The sequence below is a fragment of the Cetorhinus maximus genome, chromosome 15 (genome assembly GCF_964194155.1).
Source record: "Cetorhinus maximus chromosome 15, sCetMax3.hap1.1, whole genome shotgun sequence".
Taxonomy (NCBI): Eukaryota; Metazoa; Chordata; class Chondrichthyes; order Lamniformes; family Cetorhinidae; genus Cetorhinus; species Cetorhinus maximus.
The window spans coordinates 21,769,003-21,789,459 of record NC_135893.1 but is presented as its reverse complement, the minus strand read 5'-3'; the positions used below and the strand labels follow the sequence as shown (position 1 = coordinate 21,789,459).

At 41.8% G+C, this 20,457-nt stretch overlaps 2 protein-coding genes across 2 annotated transcripts in view; one reads left to right on the top strand and one right to left on the bottom strand.

Annotated features, from left to right (window-relative positions):
- The window catches only part of atad3 (ATPase family AAA domain containing 3), a 39,485-nt gene extending 31,551 nt beyond the window's left edge, over positions 1-7,934 (bottom strand). Inside the window, exons 1-5 of the mRNA XM_078558016.1 lie at positions 7,674-7,934; positions 7,297-7,373; positions 6,479-6,580; positions 5,783-5,842; positions 2,674-2,743 (exon numbers count right to left, since the gene is read on the bottom strand). Of these exons, the coding sequence (XP_078414142.1) occupies positions 2,674-2,743; positions 5,783-5,842; positions 6,479-6,580; positions 7,297-7,373; positions 7,674-7,881 (517 nt within the window). The 5' untranslated portion in view covers positions 7,882-7,934. The remainder of the gene's footprint in view (positions 1-2,673; positions 2,744-5,782; positions 5,843-6,478; positions 6,581-7,296; positions 7,374-7,673) is intronic.
- Positions 7,935-8,127: 193 nt separating this feature from the next.
- Positions 8,128-19,800, top strand: LOC144691188 (uncharacterized). The gene is made up of 5 exons (XM_078559250.1): positions 8,128-8,231; positions 10,271-10,404; positions 12,079-12,994; positions 17,149-17,322; positions 19,025-19,800. The coding sequence occupies exons 1-5, from the start codon at positions 8,176-8,178 to the stop codon at positions 19,188-19,190; spliced, it is 1,446 nt and encodes a 481-aa protein (XP_078415376.1). The 5' UTR covers positions 8,128-8,175; the 3' UTR covers positions 19,191-19,800.
- Positions 19,801-20,457: the final 657 nt, after the last annotated feature.

Genomic DNA, 20,457 nt, shown 5'->3' with positions numbered 1-20,457 from the left:
GAGTTTCAAAGAGGTGTTTGAGGACAATGGAACCTGAGATGAAAGGTGAAAGAGATATTTAAGAAAAGGGATATTTAACTGTTAAGAGTTGCTGTGGGGGAACCCACTGAAGGCCAGCTTCTGTGTGTGAGCTGCTGAGAAGCTGTGAATGTTTTGAATTGGAAGCAGCCACCCAATATTAAGCCAGGTGAGTCTTTGTTTTAGGAAACAGTTTGTTTCTGAGCATCCTTTTGGAATTCCACATCAGAGTGGAAATGTTTGAGAAGTCGTGAGGTGTACCTTTATTAAAGTGCCAACAATTCCATAACTTGGGTAATATTTACTGGGTGTTTATGGTTAAAAGTCTATAAGGGGTTGTTGCCAGAAAGGTAGCTTAATTGTGTACTTTTGACCAAGCATCTTTCTTGGGGGTTGTTCTGTGAGATTATTTTAACAGTGTAACTTTTATCTTGTATGCTTAAGTTTCTTTTCCCCTTTTCAATAAATTCTTTACGTTTTAAAATTCTAAAGGTGTTACTGGAGTTCTATGCTTTTAAGGTCAGTAGCTCTTCCTCCTCACTTTCACAATAAAATAAAAAGGTTATAATCAGCGAGTCAGACTTCACTCTGGGGTCTGGCTTGCTCAGCAATAACATCAGCTGTGAATAAAGGAAAGTATCTCTTCTCTACCTCTCCTGCTAGCTTCATGGATCCGTGGACATTCACTCTGAGGTCTCTCTATTCCTCTACATTTTTCAGTGCCTTACTGTTTAGTGTATTCCCTTGCCATTTTTATCTTCCCTAAATGAATTACCAGAGTTACCTGGATTAAATGCCATTTATCACTTTTTTACCCACCACCAGTCCATTGGTATCTCCCTGATGTCTACAGCTTTCTTCCTTACTATCAACCATATGGCCAAATTTTGGACCATGTGCAAACTTCTTAATCATGCCCCTATATTTAAGTTTAAATCATTGATAAATACTTTGCAAAACAAGGGACCTAGTAATGAGACCTGCAGAAACAGCTTTCCAGTTACAAAAACACCCTGCTGACCATTACCCTTTGCTTCCTGCCACTGAGCTAATTTTGGATCCAGCCTGTCACTTGCCCTCGAATCCCAAAGGCTTTCACTTTTCTGATCAGTCTGCCAAGCAAGACCTTGTCAAAAGCCTTGCTAAAAATCCATGTACACTATATCAAAAGTGCTACCCGCACAGACCCTTCACGTTACCTCCTGAAAAAATTTAATCCAGTGAGTCACACATGACCTTCCCAAACAAATCCATCCGGACTGTCCTAACATCATGATTAACCCTCGCCTTTCTAAATGACAATTAACACAGCCCCTCCGAATTTTTTCCAATAATCAGTCACGACTGACCTATACCCACTCAGTCTATCCCTTTCTAAACTACAGTACAATGTTAGCCATCCTCCAGCACCACACCTGTAGCCAGAGAAGACTAGAAACTCTTGGTCAAAGCCTCCACTATTTCCCCCCTTGCTTTTCTTAGCAGCCTGGAATACATTTCATCTGGTCCCGCTGATTTATTCACTTTTAAAGATGCTGAACTCCTCAATATTTCCTCTCACAATGGCTTACCACATACCAGCATTTCACACTCCTCGACTACAATGTCTCCACTGAGCCTGCTTTACAGAAGAGGGGGGACAAAGTAATTATTAAGAATCATGCCCATGTCTTCTGCCTTCACACAGCTAACCTTTTAGGTCTAAAAAACTTTACTCTTTCCTTAGTTTATTTTCTTAATTTAACTTTTACACTTTCCTTTGTATTCCAGGAGGACAGTGTCCTCCACTACCCCGATGAGACACTGCCACTTCCCAGTTTAACATTTGCAAAGAGACAAAAAAAAGGCCAGTCACTGGATAGAGTACTAGGCAGTGACAGTCAAATCTTGATGGAATGCAAAGCGAGGTGAACAGCCTCATTCCAATCTACAAATCATAAACTTTCAACAAAGATTGCATCATCCACCTCATCAGTTTGGAGCAGTGTTCTTTCACAACCAGTTTTAAAAGCACTGATTCAACACATCAGCCATCACTAAAGCACCATTTTTGAGCAGAGATCCCCTTTCAAAATGGAACCAGTTTCTGTAATTAAGCTAAAGTGCAAGGACCACCCAGTGCAGGTGCAATAAAAGGAGGGTACACCTACAGGAAAATGTAATTGCAGTAGCGAATAAATAAGTCTAGGTATAAAAAGAGTACAAAGCCAGTCAATATTTTAAATGTTGGTTTAAAAAACTCAAGATGTGCCATTATGGGTGTCCTGATCTCTCACATTTTTTTCAATGGGAACTGCTGCCCACATTTTTAAAATAACTTTTGCAAAAACCTGAAGGCTCATTGTAAAAACCAACTGGAACCCAAAAGCTTCACTCAGCAGCCCGCTCGGAGTCGGTTCCTTTCCATCAGAGTGCCTTAATCTGAATAGTAAACAGATCTCAGCTCATTTACCCTCCAGCTCCCTGATCCTGCACAGCTCCTTTACAGGACCGAACAGTTCTGATTCATTTCAGCTCATCCACCAGGCACTCAATTTAAAAAACAGTAACCAATTCAAGATTAATTTGTTTTGTTTAAAATTTAAATTAACTTTTTAATGTTAAATTAACCCAGACATTAAATTATTTACCAAGGACACAATTGAAATATGTTACCTCTCCGCATAGATTCCTGTTTATGAACAGATTCCTCTTGTTTCCTCAAGTTCTCCTCATTCAACAGTTGCTAATAAAAACAAGGAGTAATCACTCTTTGAAACAATGATGCTTATTACTGCGTCCAATAGTCACTTCATTTATCGTGTGAAGCATTGAGACATTTCAGCTTGCAGCTATAATGTATTGCTAATATATAATTTGAACATTCATGATAGATAACTGGTCAAATGGTCTTTCTCTTACATAATTAACATGTACGATGTCAACCTTTTAAAAAATAATTTATTCTCAGCAATGTAGGCATCACTGGCAAGGCCAGCATTTATTGCCAATCCCTAGTTGCACTGATTTCAGCAGCTTGTCTTCAGAGGGCAGTTCACATTTTAACATGATCAACTAGATGTCATAATCTAATTGATCTAATGTTGCACTTTCTGCTACCTTCCTCAAACATGCTTAAACTCTTTCCCAACAGTGCAGCCATTTGCTGTCTTCAGTGCTGCACTGTACTCAGCTGCAGTGTCAGGCATGTGTCACCAGGAGCCTGTTAAGAGTGAAAGAATAGTGTTAGCACCTCCTCTGGTGGCAGAAGTCAGTACTGCAGCACACGACCTGTTATTCGTGGCTCATTTGGCAGCACTCTAGACTTTGAGTCAGGTTATGGGTTCCAGACCCAGCTAGAGACTTGAGCACAAAAATCTAGCCTACCGTTTCTTGCAGCCCTGCACTGACAAGGGTGTCATCTTTCAGATGCGAAATTAAAATCAAGGCCATGTCTGCTCAAATCAGATGAATGGAAGCGATCCGACAGCACTATCTTGAAGAGCAGGGGAATTATCCCCAGAGTTCTGTCCCATATTTATCACTCAACCAACCTCAGTGAAACAGATCTGATCATTATTTAATTGCTGATTGTGGGATCTTGCTGTGTGCACACTGTCTGTCAACTATCCTACATTACAAGTGAGTATCCCTCACCCCTTGCTGTCTGAGCCACACAAAGGCCAGGATTATACCACCCTGTGAAAACTGAACCACAGAGACCAGGAAGATTCCACCCTTGACCTGTGTTTAGTTACCTGAACTTAACTGGGACGGGAGTCACGCTACAATCAGCACTCTGGGGGGATTTGGGAAGGGAGAGGGGGACAAAAAATGTCAACCAGGTTTCCCACCTCGTTCACTATTCAGCAGACGATGTGTTTGCTTGAACGTCATTTGTAAAAAAAATAAAGCCCAGCAAGAGTCAGGATCTTCAGAAAAAGAGGGGAGAACATACATCATAGAATGATAACAGTACAGGAGACTATTTGCCCTTCAACAGAATTACCAATTAGCCCCATTCTTGTATTCCTTCCTGAGTCTTGCAGATTTTCCCCTTCAATTATCAAATGCTCACTTAAAAGCTACTTTCGAACATGCTTCTGCTGTCCTTCCAGGTAGGGCATTTCAAATAACAACTCGCTGTGTTAAAAAACAATTTTCCTTGTATCACTTCTAGCTCTTTTGCCAAACACCTTGAGTGCGTGCCCTCTTGTTACCATACTTTCTGCCACTTGTAAGTCTCTTGTGTACTCTATTAAAACCCATTCATCATTTTGAACATCTCTATCAAATCTCCTCTTAATCTTAACTGTACTGAGAACAACTCCAGCTTCTCCAGACCCTCATCATCTTGTAATTCTCTTCTGCATTCTCTCCAAGGCCTTGACAGCCTTTTTTGAGATCTGGTGCCCAATAGCCCAGTTGAGGCCTAATCAGTATTTCACAGGGATTTAGCATAACTTCTTCACTTTTGCACTTTAAACCTCTATTAATAAAGCCATGGACCCCATTCGCATTTAAAAAACAGCCTTCTCAACTTGTCCTGCCATCGTCAAAGATTTCTGAACACACAGCCCTAAGTCTCTATGTTCCTGCACCCCTTTTTAAACTATACCATTTAGTTCATATGGCATCTCCTCAATCTTCCTCTCAAAATGTGTATCACTTCACCCTTCTCTGCATTAAATTTCATCTGCCATGTGTTTTCCCCTTTCACCAGTCCATGATCCCTGAAGTGTTACGATCCTCCTCATCGATTACCACATTTCTGTGTTTTGTGCCAGCTGCAAACTTTGAAATTGCATTCTTATACCAAAGTCCAGATCATTGGTACAGCAGTGGTCCTAATACCGAGAGCTGGGGAACAATACTATATAGCTCCTTCTGGTCTGAAAAACAACTGTTCAGCACAACTCTGTTTTCTGTCCCGTAACCAATTTTGTATCTATGCTGCCACCATCCTTTTTATTCCATGGACTTTAATTTTGTTAACAGGACTATTACGTGATACTTTATTAAACATCCTTTGAAAGTCCATGTACACATGAAACATATCATCTTCATAAGCCCTCTCTATTACTTCAAAGAACTCAACCAAGGTAGTCAAGCAAGATCTGCTTTTAACAAATCCGTACTGACTTTCTCCAAATGTCAATTAATTGTGTCCCGAATTATTGTCTCCAAGCTCATCCACACACAAACATCAGGCAAACTGGGCCTGCAATTGCTGGGTTTATCCCTCCAGCCTTTGTTAAACAAAAGTGCAACATTTGTAATTCTCTAGTCTTTTGGTACCGTCCCATATCCAAAGAAACTTGGAACACTGCAGAGGCTCTGGCCACATCTTCCATCTTTACATCCTTCAGTAAACTAGGATGCAACCTACCTGGATTGAATGACTTTTCTATTTTAAGGGCTTCCAACTTTTTAAGTACATTCTCTATTTATTTTTATCCCATCCAATATCATTACTGCCTTCACCTTTACTGTTATCTTAGCAGCATCCTCTTCTCTGGTATAAAATATTCATTTAGCTCCTTATCCATGCTCTTTGCCCCCTTTCTGGTCTTAATTAGCCCCACTCTTCATTTCAACTATCGTTTTACTATTGTGTTTATAAAAGACTTCTGAGTTCCCTTTGATGTTAGCCACTACTCATACTCACGTTCTATATTCAGAAAGAACAAAAGATTTTAAAAAAAGATTTCCTACACCTCCAAACCATTGAAAAGAAAGCCACCCAGTCTTCTGTCACCATACAACAAAGCTACATGCTACTTACTTGCTGGCGGAGTTGGTCATCATATCGTTGTCTTGCTAGTTTGTCCTGATACTGAGCTCGCTGTAAAACAAGGTGCCAAATTTAGTTTGTGGACTTGAAACTTTGCCAATTTCTGATAGATACAGGAACAGCCAGTCATGCCATCGCCTATCAACAGAAACATTGGATCAGCATCAAGATAAATTCCAATCCAACTGAAGTGATTATACCACCAGTGGATGAGTCTCATTGATAATATCCACTGCTTAGTTTGAATTCCCAAGTTTAAAGCTTGATCTTTATATCCAGAGGAATATCACATGTCTAATACATGCACATAGAATTTTGCTGCCACAACATTACAGCCAATGACTAAATGTTCCCAGGGTTTTATCTTCTCCTCTTTAAACTACAGCTCATGTTTACATCATACATTTCCCTAAGCTCAGGGAATGATGAGGCTGCTCCCAGACAGTGATATACTCTGCTCCCAGGTATCTCTGAATTGTGATTTTACCCATTCTCTAGGAGCCAAGCACCAATGGCCCAAGGTGCCTGCCTCTGAATCCCAGTCTTGCTGAGGTACACCCAACCTGCCTTCACTCTGAATAGATGAGAATCATGAACTCATGCGCATAAGCTGCTGTCCATTCATTTTAGGCATTCATCCCCAGGGTCCCATGGAAAAATTATTAATACCAGTGCAAAAAAACTTACTGCCTGGTGCTGCCTTGTTTCTTCAGCCAGTGTTTTCCGCTTCTCTTCTCCCTGTACTTTGATCTGATCGCCTTTTAGTTGCTCCAAAGCAGCTTCATATTCCTGCAGACAGAATCACATCAAACCCAGTCAGTCAGTGGAACAATCCAGGAACAGATTTGGGGACATTAGCAGATTAGAAATTATCACTAGGAATTTAGAAATATATAAAAATTAAATATTCTGCGAATCACACACACAGCTGCAGGAAATCTACTGGACAAAAAAAGATTTAAAAAAAAAAAATACAAGCCACACTTTTCTAAAACACACGAGTGATTCATGAGCACAAGGCAACAAAGTCATTTTGAACATCAAGAACTCTTCAGATAAACCATCAAATATCAAGCCTTCACTCCAAAAGCTAATAATGATTTTAACATTTAAATCACTACCTATGAACAGCTCCATTTTTACCTATTCAGGGTAAACCACATATCACCGGTTAAATCAACCCAAACTGTTGTATCTCCGAATTACCAATTTCAAAGTCCACACTACAGGCCACCTGCACCGGTCAGAGTCAACAAGTAAATGTGTAAGCTCTGTTGCGCCAGCTCTCCCTCCAATGGAACTCCTGGCACTGCAACCAAACAGTAAGCTGGTCTAAGCCTCCACCCATGCAACCCCGAACGATGTTTACCCACTGTCCCCCACCCCTAGCTCTGTACCACTACCCCCCTGACCTTACGCAATTTCCCCCAAACCCTGCCTTCACCTCACCTCCAAAGGTACCGCCGTCTCCCTACATTAACCCCATTTCCTCCCTGGTGCCATACCTTGATGCGGCTTTGATGCTCCATCTGTAGGGTTTGCTCTTGTAACCGGGAGAGATCCAGCGCATCCTTGGCGTGACCTGAATCAAAGAAAGGAAAATTGGTGGAAGTTAGTGAAGATATTCGGGGCTCGATCACCCCGTCCGCCCCGCCGGAAAAATCTAAACTCGCTCAGACCGATCCCAACCCCCCGCCGCCGCCCCGCGCGGCCTGGCTATTCCTATCCAGGGGGGCGATGCTGAAGGTCACAGTTCGTCTCTCCCCTCCCCCCAAATAACTGAAAGGGAATCCGATTGAGGCAACTGTCAGGGCCCAGTGAACCCCCCGCACCCCGAGTCTATGCTGAGTCTTCACTGAGCCCAGGCTTTCGGGCCACTCACGGGATGAGTCCAGGTCCCGGGCCGCCTTGGCCGCGCGTTCCAGGCCGGTCGGGTCGAAGTTGGTCCATTTGTCTTTGTTTCGATCGCGGTCGGAGCCATCGCTCCCACCTCCAGCAGGGGGTAAAGCGGGTGGTACGGGCGGTAAAGGCGAGCCCGTATCGCCGGAGCCCTGCTGGCTCCCCTTGTTCAAACCGAAGATCCAAGACATGGCGGCGCCTCCACACGCGCACGGTGACCTCCACAGCCACTGCGTCGGCGCGGAGCAGCCTGACCCCCTGACCCCTCTAACGATTTGCCAATGAGCCGAACGGCCCAAAGCGCCGATTGGTCAACGAGCATCGCTGCCGCCATTGGTCAAAGCGCCGGGCGATTCTGAATGCCGATTGGTCTTCCTCAATCAAGGGTTTGCTGTGATTGGTCATCCGTGGAGGTCAGAGGTTTGGGTACTCTGGTAAGGGTGGGGGGGATTGGATGTTTCGAGCTGGCTCCTGCTCCGGCGGCCATGGCTCTCAGCTCGGATCCGGAGTTTGTCCTGCACGGGCTCAGGAGCCCCCTGAGGTAGGAGTTGGTGCCCGGGTCTCACCCTGGTCATGGTAACCAGGCCATAAACGGCGGCCCTCGGGCCTGAGCGGTGCCGGACCGTCCCTACGGGCCGTTGCTGGGGCGGTTGCTATGGACGCTGAGGCAGCAGCAGTGAGACTATTTGAATGTCGAATATGGTTGAGAGTGATGTTTATTCCCGTTTACTCTTAAATATTTGTGTTGTGTTTGCGTGGGTACTCACGTTTACTTTCATTGGAAGCGGGAGGAGAGGATTTGACCGGTTAAAGAGTAAAATAAAGTGTTAGAGGGTTTTAAATGCTGTTTCTGGTTACTGTGGTTGGAATGGTTTTGGTTCGAGACAGAATTCGTCTCAGTCTCCGGCCTTGAAGACGGTTCTATAATCTCGGCACTGCAGTAACTCGCCAATAGTTACCCCTATCGCCAAGAAAGAGAAAAGTAGCAATGCCATGGGTGTCCTCTCACCCAAGTTTCCTTCCAAGACGCGCGTCGTCATAACTTGAAATATATTTCGTCGATTGCTGGGTCACGTTTTGGAATTTCTTGCTTAATACCTTTTGTGGGAGCGCCATCGTCACAAGGACCGCAGCAGTTCAAGGAGAAGACCTACCGACGCTTCCTCAGGACAGCAAAAGAAGGGAAGTAAATGTAATCTGGCCAGTAAAACATTCCTTAAAAAAGGCCAGTTGTATTACAGAGTAGGCTCTCAAATAGCCAGCGATTGCACATGCTCAGCTTTTATAGACTAGTTTGGACTTTGCTAATAGCTGGGATGTTTAGACAGGCCAGTTTGAACATGAGTGGCTGCCTCCATCTCCAAGTCAGAAATGAGAACAAGAAATACTAGAAATACACAATAAGTCAGTCAGTATTTGGAAGAAAAAGGACAGATTAACATTCTGTGTAGCAAACCTTTGATAGAACTGAAATGGCAAGGTAAATGAGACACTTTACAGGACTGACAAAATGTGCAGATGAAATCAAGAGGTCAAATATGCTAAATATTCAAGCTCCTGGTTTGTGATTTTTTCATGGAAAAATAGACCTATTTGTGGAATATGATTCCTAAAACAGTTTCAAAATCAGAGAAAAAGTTCTTATTCCCAGGTATTAAAAATGGAGTTGCTTTATTGAGCCACCATAAACCATGGAACCTAATTATAAATGAATGAAATTTAATTCTCAAAGCACTTGTTCCCCAATCCTGTAATGACAGGTGATAAAATGAAATTGTAATTATGTAAACTTTAGTTGTGATTAAAACTCCACATCAGACTTGTTCTAGGTTGGCGCTTTAGTGTCAAGTCCTGCTCACTTTTGAATGAGACATTAAACTGGGGCCCACTTCTGCCCTTTTGTACAGACGTAAAGGATCCCATGGCACTATTGGAAAAAGAGCAGGGAAATTTGCTGAGTTTTCTCACCAAAGTTTATCTCTTTGCTGTTTGTGGAACCTTGCTGGATGCAAATTTTCCCTGATAACACGGCTACAGTTTAAAAGTACATAATTGGTTGTGAAGTGCTTTAAATGTCTTAAGGGCATGAATGGTGTGATATAAATGCAAGTTTGTTTTGCTTGGTCACCATAATGTCCTGTAAATACTGATACAAGGAGGAGCATTTAATGAGCAGTAAGTCTGATTGTGGTTAGATTGCCATTTGGGTCACGAGTGCTTCCAGAGCCTCTGTGGAAACTCCCTTTTTATAACATGGCTCCATCTGTCCGAGGTGGACAAGCTGGAATTGTGCCGAACTGGAAAATGGAATAGTGCGGTATTTGCCCAGTGTAGGTTAATTCATATTTGGTTGAGCCTTTGGAGTCCAATCCTGCAGGGGTAAGCAGATTAGTTTGTCAGCCTAGAGCCATCAGACTTCGTTAGTACAAAAACAGAATTACCTGGAAAAACTCAGCAGGTCTGGCAGCATCGGCGGAGAAGAAAAGAGTTGACGTTTCGAGTCCTCATGACCCTTCAGCAGAACTGAGATTTAGTGTTGTATATCAAATATTGTAGCCAATATATTTGTTTCATTTTCAGGAAGAAACCAAATGGTTATCTTACAAACTCCCAAAGGACATTCACCACGCATCAACAAATTCCAAGAGACCTATCAGCAGCCTGGAGACTCCATAACAGTTCAACAAAGACTTCCATGGATGATAAACTGAAGGGTATGATGTTACAGCATAAGAAATTAAACTTAGACATCAGCATTTTACACAAGATTGGATCAGGTCTTAACAATGCTGGCAATCTGAACAATGATTGTTTTGGGTTGACATAATAGCTTTTTGTGCTGCTAATGGAGAGGGAGCATGAGAAATAGGGGTAGGAATAGGCCATTTTGCTCTTTGAGCCCGCTCTGCCAATCAATACAATCAAGATTGATCTACCATAACTCCATCTTCCCGTGTTATCCCCATATCCCTTAATTCTCTTAGTATTCAAAAATCTGTCAATTGTTCCCTTGAATACATTAATTGACTGAGCATCCATGGCCCCCTGGGGTAAAGAATTCCAAAGAGCAGAAATAAAGGGAGAAGTGGGCACAAAGTGAACAACAAGAAAGCTTCACTGTAAGGACTTTGTATATCAAGGAGATAGTGGTAATGTCACTGGACTTGTAATCCAGAGGCCCAGGCTTTGGGGACAGGAATTCAATTCCCACCACGGCAATTGGTGGAATTTAATCCAGGTAATGGTGACCATGACAACTATCATCGATAGTTGTAAAAACCCATCTGGTAGGAACAAAATCTGCTATCCTTACCCGGTCTTACCTACATGTGACTCCAGACCCACAGCAATGTGGTTGACTCTTAACTGCTGTATGAGATGGCCTAGCAAACCACTCAGTTCAAGGGCAATTAGGGATAGACAACAAATGCTGGCCTTTCCAGAAATGCCTATACCCCATGAAAGAAGAAAGGGAAAAAAAAGTATCTGTGGCTTTCCAGCAAAATTTATATACTAGATATTTTGCACTACATTCCTGCACTAACTTCACTGGCTCAGTAACTAAGTCCTGAAAGACCAACAGCATCTCATCCCACGTAAGATATTACTCACTCTTACTGTGACGTCCATGTAGACTGATCTTGGGCTATGGTCCAGAAACGATCACCCTTCTCTTCGGAACCTCTTGCAACAGGACTGGTAAATCTGCAATCGGGTTTCTTTCTTCATTCTGGTTTTACTACAGACAGTTCCATTCCTCAATATCACTCCAGCTTTAAAATGACCAACATTCCTTTAAGAGTTCCTGGCACCAAGTAATGTGCCATTTGCTTCACAGACTGTGCTTCAGGACCACAGCAATATTATTGCAGAGGTGTTGGCATTGCATGACCATATGAGGTCAGTTCAAAGTGCTACAGGTGCACACAGCGCCCAAGCAGGAGCATCCCTGCATCCATATTGCCGGAACTACATTTATCAGCTGCCTATTAATACTGGATTTTGTGATGATTCTGTGTGATAACCGAGAATTAAAGCTGGTTTAAAGAATGAGGCCCAATTATTCAGGTGTACTTTGAACATTAACATTGCAAATCACTATGTTGTGTAGCACCAAATGATGGAGCTGCAATGTCCCATTAAGTAATCATAGACATTTCAGTACCAGATGAGGCCATTTATCCTCTGCATCAGAGATATCTTCCCTACCTCAATTTTTCTGCCCTTTCCCTATGATTTAATATATTCCTTGAAATGTTTATAGAATTCCTTGTTAAATATTGTGTTGGAGCCATCATGTTTGGATGTGAACCAAATAGTTTTCATTTGGCTTAAGTGTTGTTGATTTTGTGTTGTTTACCTTTTGTTATTTCTATCTTTTAAATTAGAGATGCTTGTGTCTGGCAGCAGGAAGGATAGCCCCAGCATTGATGAGTTGGAACAAAGTTTAAGTGAACTAAAGGTCCAGGTAAAAGGCCTTACTGAGACTCTGAATCCTGAATTATTGACAGAGCACAAGAAGATAGGAGAGTCAGAGAGCATCTTTAGATCCAATGGCAAGAGCGGTGACTGGCTAGCCTCGGCTGATGGGACATTACCTGAGGAGGATGTAGGTGGACAAGCAAAAAATCCTGATGAGTCAGATTGGTTTTTGAGGCCGAGGCATTTAGTGCAGTCGCTGGGTAGATATCCAGCACTTGAAGGCCTTGGTGTTCCTGTTCGCCCCATGTCACCAGTTGATCAAGTGGTGAATCTTACTGGGAGTGAGCTCTCCAGCAATAACTACAGAACTTCTGCCATCTCACCGGACATTGCCTCCAGAGAAAGCTTTCCGCTTAGGCTGGGTGCACCACATGTAATTGGAGTCAAGGCTCTTCTTCCTCCTCAGATTCCTGTCCGGCCTCAATCCCCTGAAAGGAGCAGATCATCATTCCTCAGAGACCGATCTCAGACTCTCAGACGTTCCAGAAGCATCCGATCACGATCTCTGTCCCCAGCTTCCAAAAGAAGTCATTGGCAACAGTCCCGCTCCCAGTCTCCCAAACCCGTGTGGAGACCAAATTCTGCTAAAGTAAATGCATGTGGGCAGCCCCCTCCCCCCATTAACAGGCAGAGGTCAGGAAGCAAGAAGATGACCTCCAACAGACTGACCAGATCATATTCCTATAGACCAGGAGTGCTCAGCTCAAGCTTCCAACTTGCGCCCAGTCAGATCCTGGATGACAGCTCGAGCTCCTTTTGGACTCCATACAGTTTTACAGCCCCAGCTGTGTCATCTCTTTCTTCTCAGCAAATCAGTGAAAGGTAGTCTTGCTCCAGCAGTTCATACTATACAGCTGCAAACAAGGTTGTAGAAATTGTACATCAATTTTGTGGTTTCAGGCAGCAGAAGCTCATGCTAAACCAGTAAACAGTCAAAAGCCCACAGTCCCAGCTCTGACCCTCAGGAATGATAGCTAGGACCTCTTTAGGGTTAGATTGGTGTTTCGGGTCTGAGCTAGGTTAAAATCCATTTCATTGCCTGAGGCATCCCTGTTTCAGTTTCGATGCATTCATCATTGTGCTCCACAACTAAGGATCATGGACAATTACAGGATTGGGAAAGATCCTGCAGACAATCTATCCAGTACCAAAAATGAATATCTCTCAATTACCAACAATCTCAAATATCTTCTCCCTTACCATTTTACATGCTTTTTGCTTCCACTGCCTCCCTAGGTAGTCCAATCCACATGTCTACGCCCTTTGCATAGGGAAAAATTTTCTCCCCGTTAGGGGGGAAGTGCAGGAGGGGGCGATTTCATGTGGGCGGACCAATTAAGGCCCGCCCAGTGTGACGTCGGCCAGGAAGTGCTTTGCGCTCCTTTAGTGGGTGGGGGGATTCTCTCAGCCGGGAGTGCGCTGTATCATGCATGCGCGTGAAAGAGCGCACTGATCTCCCTGAGGCTAAGTGCTGCCTGAGGCATCGGCTCCAAATTTAAAAATGTTAAAGAAACGATATCAAAATTTCCCTGACATGCCCCCTCATGTGACACTGTCACATGAATTGGGACATGTCCATCACTTTTACTGAAACCTTTATTAAATATTTTAAAACCCTCATGAAACCTCATCCCGCCCGTGGATGAGGTTTCATGCTTTTTCTTAAGCCCGCCAGGGCTCCCGGCCTGCCCGCCAACCCTATTGGCAGGTCCATTAATGATGAGCACTTTTTTAAATGGCCTCAATAGGCTGTTGACAGGTTGGCGGGCGCACAGCTGATTCGGCTGTGCCCCCGCCGATCTGAAAATGGAAATGACACGGGGTAACGTCGGGAGTTCCGCCCAACATCGTCCCACATCATTTTACGTGTCGGCGAGCGGGCCTCGTCCCTGCTCGCCGACCGGAAGATCCTCCCCATAATGTTGTTGAAACTGTGCATGTTTCCCCTTCTAATATTGAGACTGTGCCCCTGGTTCTAGAGTTAAAAGTGATCTCGAACACTTGACTGGGGTTTAATTTATCTACTCCCTTAAGAATCTTGATTAATATCTCTCCTGAACCTTCTTATCCACAGTAAGAAATCTTGAATCCTTCAGCCTGTTCCCAAAGCTTAAGCTATGCATCAGATTCATTGCCCTCTTTGCACTGCCTGCAATGTCCTTGTAACACCGTGACCAGAATGGTGTACAATTACTCCATGGATTACTCCATTACTGCCAGTGTTTTGCACAGATTCATCTCCAGTGATTTGTGCTCTATTCCTTTGGCTACTCATCCTACAAACTATGTTGTCTCTTTTAGTGAACTATCCATCAGTACTCTGGGATCCCTCTCCTATTGTTCTAACTTCCTCTTTCCCTCAAGTTGATATTATCTGCAAACATAAGGTAGTCTTGTTTCTGTCCCAACTCCAAAACATTCTATATACACTGTAAACAGCAACAGCTCCAAGCACTGATCGTTGTGGCACCCAGCTTCTGTCCCTTTGATAACCCATCACTTTTCACAAACACCTTTTGCTTTCTTTGATTTAGCCAATTTTCAACCCACTGCAGAAACCTGCCTCCTATTCAATATCTTTCTAGCCCATGGACCAATTGTTGGTACAGCAAGGTACCAAAAGCATTGATGAATTTAAAAATATCATATTTCCATAGAATTTTCCATTTCCATTTCTAAGGTCTGTCATTTCCTCAAAGAATTCCAATAAGTTTGATAGGCAGCACCCACTTAATACTGCCTATATACTTCAGTTTGTCTCTCTATCCATGCAATCACTCCGTCCGGAATGCCATTTTCAAATTTCCAACAAATGTTCATATGGCACTTCTTCAATCACTTTTTGAAAGCCCAAATATATCACATGCACTGGATTTAATCTATTTCCTCAAAAGAATTTAATTAAATTAGTCTAACCTGATCTGTCCATTACAAATTTACATTAATTATCTGTGATTAGCTAGTGCATTTCTAAGTGATAGTTTCCCTACTATTGACATTAGGCTAACTAACCTATCATTACAAAACTTTCCCTTTATAAACGGGAGTATAACATTCACCTTCCTGTCCCCCACATTTTGTACAATCCTTATTTCTGTATAATATTTTGAAAATTATTCTTAGTACCTACGATATTTTCTAACAAACCTCCTTCAGTTTTCTTAGGCGCAAAACCAAGTGGGCCTAGTGACTTGATCCAACTAACCATTTTAATACTATTACATTTTAGTATTTCCACCCATTACTTCCTGTCCTTCCTTTTGTGACTCCTGCCCCTTCTCACCGCAGTGTTGCTGCAGCACCTCTCCCTTTGTAATTCTGCTCCTACCTCTCTAGTCATTGTACGATTCTTTCTTGTAGCACTACTACTGCTACACTATAAGCTCTTTTTGTACTTTTTTCACCACCCCTCACCCCAATATAGCCCAAGGGCACTGAGGCCAATTGTAGTACCCAAATGTTTGGCCTGACATTGGCTAATTTAGTACAGGTTAGGGATTAAACTCGCAACCTTTTCTAGTTTGGGCATGTGTGTTTTGAAAGTATAATCATTTTCATAATATTTTTCTGATTTATTGTAAAGTAGGTTTATGGGTGTGAGTATAGTTGGGTCTGTCTGTGATTTAGTTACATTTGGAGTTATGTAGACTGCAAGTTTGGAATTATCAAAAGCAGCTAGGTGTAGAAATGTGCTTGAAATGCTAATGAGTAAACATGGATCCTGGCTTAGCATGCAAGGTGTGAAGAGAATTTGCATTTTTAGATAAGCGAAGGGATTGATTGTATTTCAAAGGGATGTTAGTCTGTTTACAACTAGTTAGATAGGCAAGGCTAAGGAGAGTGTTTATTTTTCCCAAAGGTTACTGACAATATTGGCAACATGAAAGTTTTTATATTATGGGAAATGTACCATTCCAAAGAGATATGGAACAATAGAATTTACATATTAAAGGGTGAGAAACATATATAAAGGAGAATGAAAGGCTATGTGAGGAGAGGACCATGTAAGATCTAACAGGAGTATGTGAAACAGCCTTCAAGAAGCTTCCAGCCATTAGTGTATAAGTCGGCTGTGTCCATTAACTGAAATTGGAGAAAATCATTTGGAAACCCACTGTCAGGTGGGTACTGTGTTAACTTGCTGGTTTTCTTTTAAATCTAAAATCTATTTTGGACTGTTGCCTCAAAGTGGGTGTGTAACTGGAAGTCAGGTTAATCAGGAATTTTAGGAGTTGTTATAGTAGTAAGTAATTGTAGCCTTATGTATGTGCTTGAAATCTTTTAGTTTGTTAATAAATATTTTAATTTAATTTTTTAAATCTCGAAAGGTCTTGGTGAAGACTGAATTCAGTGCATACATCTTCTCGTAATAAATACAAATTGCAAAACCATTGTGATAGCGGGACCAAGTTTTCCTTGGTCCACCTGGCACACATCATCTGCCATGTCATAACAATGTGTTAATTAAATTCTCACTGGCTTTAACCCATTGAACATCAGAGAGCCACCTAATTGTTCCTGTAGATTAAATTATATGCAAAAAAATGGGGAATTCCACTTATAGCTGATAATCTAATACTTAGTGTTCTAATCTCTTCTACTTTGCCTTCATTTTAATTCAAACCTAAAATCACAAAATTGTACAATTTACAGTAAATATTACTTTAAATTTGAAAATGGCTGATTAGACATACTGAATAGTTTGTTCACCTTTTGAAATCACCCAAAGATGGGTGCTGTGACAAAGCTTAGCAAGAACAGCTCAAAATAAATGGCCAGTAGGCAGATTTGTAGGGTGAAACTTTTTTTTCTAAAAGCTGATTTACATTTCAACAGATTATATTTATTAGGGTAAAATCTAGGAGAGAAACAAATAATATTCAGTGATTCCAGGACATAGTACCTAGCAAGGAAAGAAATATTTTGTGATGGAAACACTCTCCGTGTGTCAGCTTTTTTTGTCTACTCTCCTGTAGGTTCCTGCAGTCGCTGGCAGATGGCGATGTCAGACAATCATTGGTGGAAATGTCTCCGTACCAACAAGAACTTTCTAATCTGAGGCTGCAACGCCTCCGTGTAGAGGAAGAGTTACTCCTGGAGCTGAAACGGCAACAAGAACTGGAGAGAATCCGGGGCCCACAGCCCAAGTGGTAAGTGAGGAATGTGACAGATGTGAAGCAGTTCTGAATTGCTTTGTTTTGATAGTGGTCCCTTTTAAATAAGGCACAATGTAGGACATTTTAAAGAGCCTGCTATTCCCTGCTTTTGCTTATTGAGGACTGGAAAGAGATTTTTGTGAAGACATAGTTTTAAAATACTGAATATATAACCAGATGGCAACATACGCTTTCAGAAGGATGTTAAGGTTTAGATGGGGATATGGAAGAGATCATAATACCAGGGATTGAGTACTTCAGTTATGTGGAGAGATTGGAAATGCTGGAGTTCTTCTTACAATAGAAAAAGTTAAGGTTTGATAGAGGTGTTCAAAATCATGAATGGTTAGATAAAGTAAATAAAGAGAAACAGTTTCTAGTTGCAGAAGGGGCAGTAACCAGAGGACACAATTAAGGTATTTGGCAAAGAAACCAGAGGTGATATGAAGAAACATTTTTTTGCACAGCAAGTTGTGAACTGGAATGCATTGCCTGAAAGGGTGATTAAAAACCATTCAATAATTGAATCAATTCATTATTCAATTGAATAATTCAAAAGGGAATTGGATAAATACTTGAAGGGAAAAGAAAATTATGGGGCTATGGGGAAGGAGCAAGGGAGTGGGATTAATTGGATAGCTCTACCGCGATATGATGGGTTTAATGGTCCCCTTATGTGCAGTATCGTTCCCTGATAACAAGGCTGGTGCCGACACTGTCAAAGACACAGGGAGTTTAAATTTACCTAATAAAGTGATCCAAGATAGGGGAACTAAAAACTAGAGTAAAGAAGGGTAGATAACACCTCAAAGGGTAATGAGGCATTGCATAACCGAAGGGGACACTGCAGTGCTCAGGCACCCCACCACTTAACCAAGTCTCACTGCAATACTTACTGAAGCACTGTGGGTGTTCCTACAACACAAGGACTGCAGTAGTTCAAGAAGGCAGTGAACTGCCACCTTCTCAAGGACAATTACGGATGGGCAATAAATGCTGGCCTAGCCAGCAATGCCCGCATCCCATGAATGAATAAAAAAAACACAGAATGTAAACAAAATGCTTGACTGCTGGCACTCATCTTCTTGAGGAGTTCTGGTAAGCTGGAAGAACAAGGCATAATTCATTTGCAACTATCACCACAAGTCAAGGATGTGTGAAATATATAAAATTTGTATACTGTACTATTAATCATAGGTATCTGTGACTAGTTACAGCCTGTTGTAAATCGCCAGTGCCTGGTCTGACTGCAATCTGTTATAAATCACAGTCTAGGATTGATTACAATCAGAAAGGAACATTAGTATGATCTTGTTGCAATTAGACAGTTTCTGTCATTCCTGGCAACAAAATGATGTTGTGCTCGGTTGAACGCAAAAAAGCCAGAATCAGCCGCCATTTTCTTTAGAAGTCATCAAATTCTACAAACAGAAATTATTAATAAAAAGGAAGACAATTTAACAAGTATAATTTAATCTGAAGTTCAGACAATAGTTTAAAAATTACTTCACATTTGCTGTCATGATTTAGGCTTTTGAAGTGCAATCTCTTGGGGACCCAGTGATATTTTTAGATTTTAGATAAGTTAAGGTGGTTCCATGTATCCAAAATGGATCTATAACATTTTGGGATTATTGTTCTGGGATCAGTTTGCTTTTGATGAATTGTGAGGAGATTGATTTTTGCATCTTTTCAGGTATGAAATGAAAGGATCTCGTTTCCATTATGAAGCTCACAAGAACAGTGAACTGTTAAGAAACAGCAAGGACTGGCAGTCTCAGTTTAGCTATCGGGACGATCTGCTCTCTGCATCCGAGCACTTCTCACCAAAAGGCTGTCACAGACAACCAGATTCTGCATGATATTCAACAGTGATTATTCTCCTGGTTCTGCTAACCTTCAGTCATCCAGGCATTCATACAAGATGGCTTTAAAGTGCATCAGTATGAAAGTGGTAATATTACTCCGTGTAGTCAGGTCTCATTGAGACACTAGAGCACTACAAAACAAAACAGTGTGAGATCTCCAACAGGAACAAGTGCTTTACTCTGGGTGGAATATAATCCCAGTTGGAGTGAAGCAGTTTTAAGGAATATGCAGGTGTGCCCATAACTGCAGGGTGAAGTCAAATTTAAGAAGTGCTAAGGTGGTTTGTTAGATTCCTGGGCACATTGCTTTCTAGTAACATTAAAAAAACACTGATGGAATGGAGCTGTGCTTGTAGATGTTAGCAATCTGCAGACAGATGGAATGTGAGTCACAGCCATGTGCAGCCTGCAGCTGCATCTCGCACTGTACAGCTTCCATTATTAGATTGGTAGTATAGTAACTGCATCAAGCGACATGGAATTTTCATGTAAAGAATACGAATGATTTCTTGAAATTTTTCTTCTGGAGAGCGGAACTTTGCTGTCTGATCCTGATTTATGTTGTCCAGGTTGCTTTTTTCCAAACAAGCAAGAAAGAAAAGCACTTGTGCCCCACAGGAATTGCAGCTTTTTGTGAGAATGCAACATTTATGAAGAGATTTGCAGGAAACCTTCTAACTCTTTGTCAGGAAGTGAATGAGTTTGTTACATTTGTTCTTTTTTAAATTGTTTATATGCTTGCTTTGTTTGTGGTTGTGACTTCTGCATATATCCAATGATACTGCATATGATGAAGGCCATTTAGCCCATCTTAGCTCACTCATGGAAAAAAATCCTACAGCTCCATCCTTCGTTCCCATCACAGCATCCAACTGTTTCATCAATGATTCAGTGGTACCCAAATGTTCCTGACATCAACTCTAATTTGCCTTCCATTAGTTTAAGCCCTCAGCTCATTGTGCTGCTGTCAAAACTTACTGTTCCTGGTTTAACTTTTTCTTTTATTCCATCACTTATTATATAGTCGCCTCCTTTCAAGGTTGAAAGCCTCAAGTTTCTCCAGTCTTTCCTCATAACTCAGATTATCTGACATTGGATCAGTCTAGTGGCTCTGCATCACTTCCAATGCTTGACTATCTCCCTAGTGCCTTGGTGGCCAGATGTGGTCTGCTTGGTGCACTAGTTTATTATGACTTCCTCCAACTCCTATTCTCTTGTAAAAATTCATTTAGCTTTCCTTTTGCTTTATTGATTTCTTCAC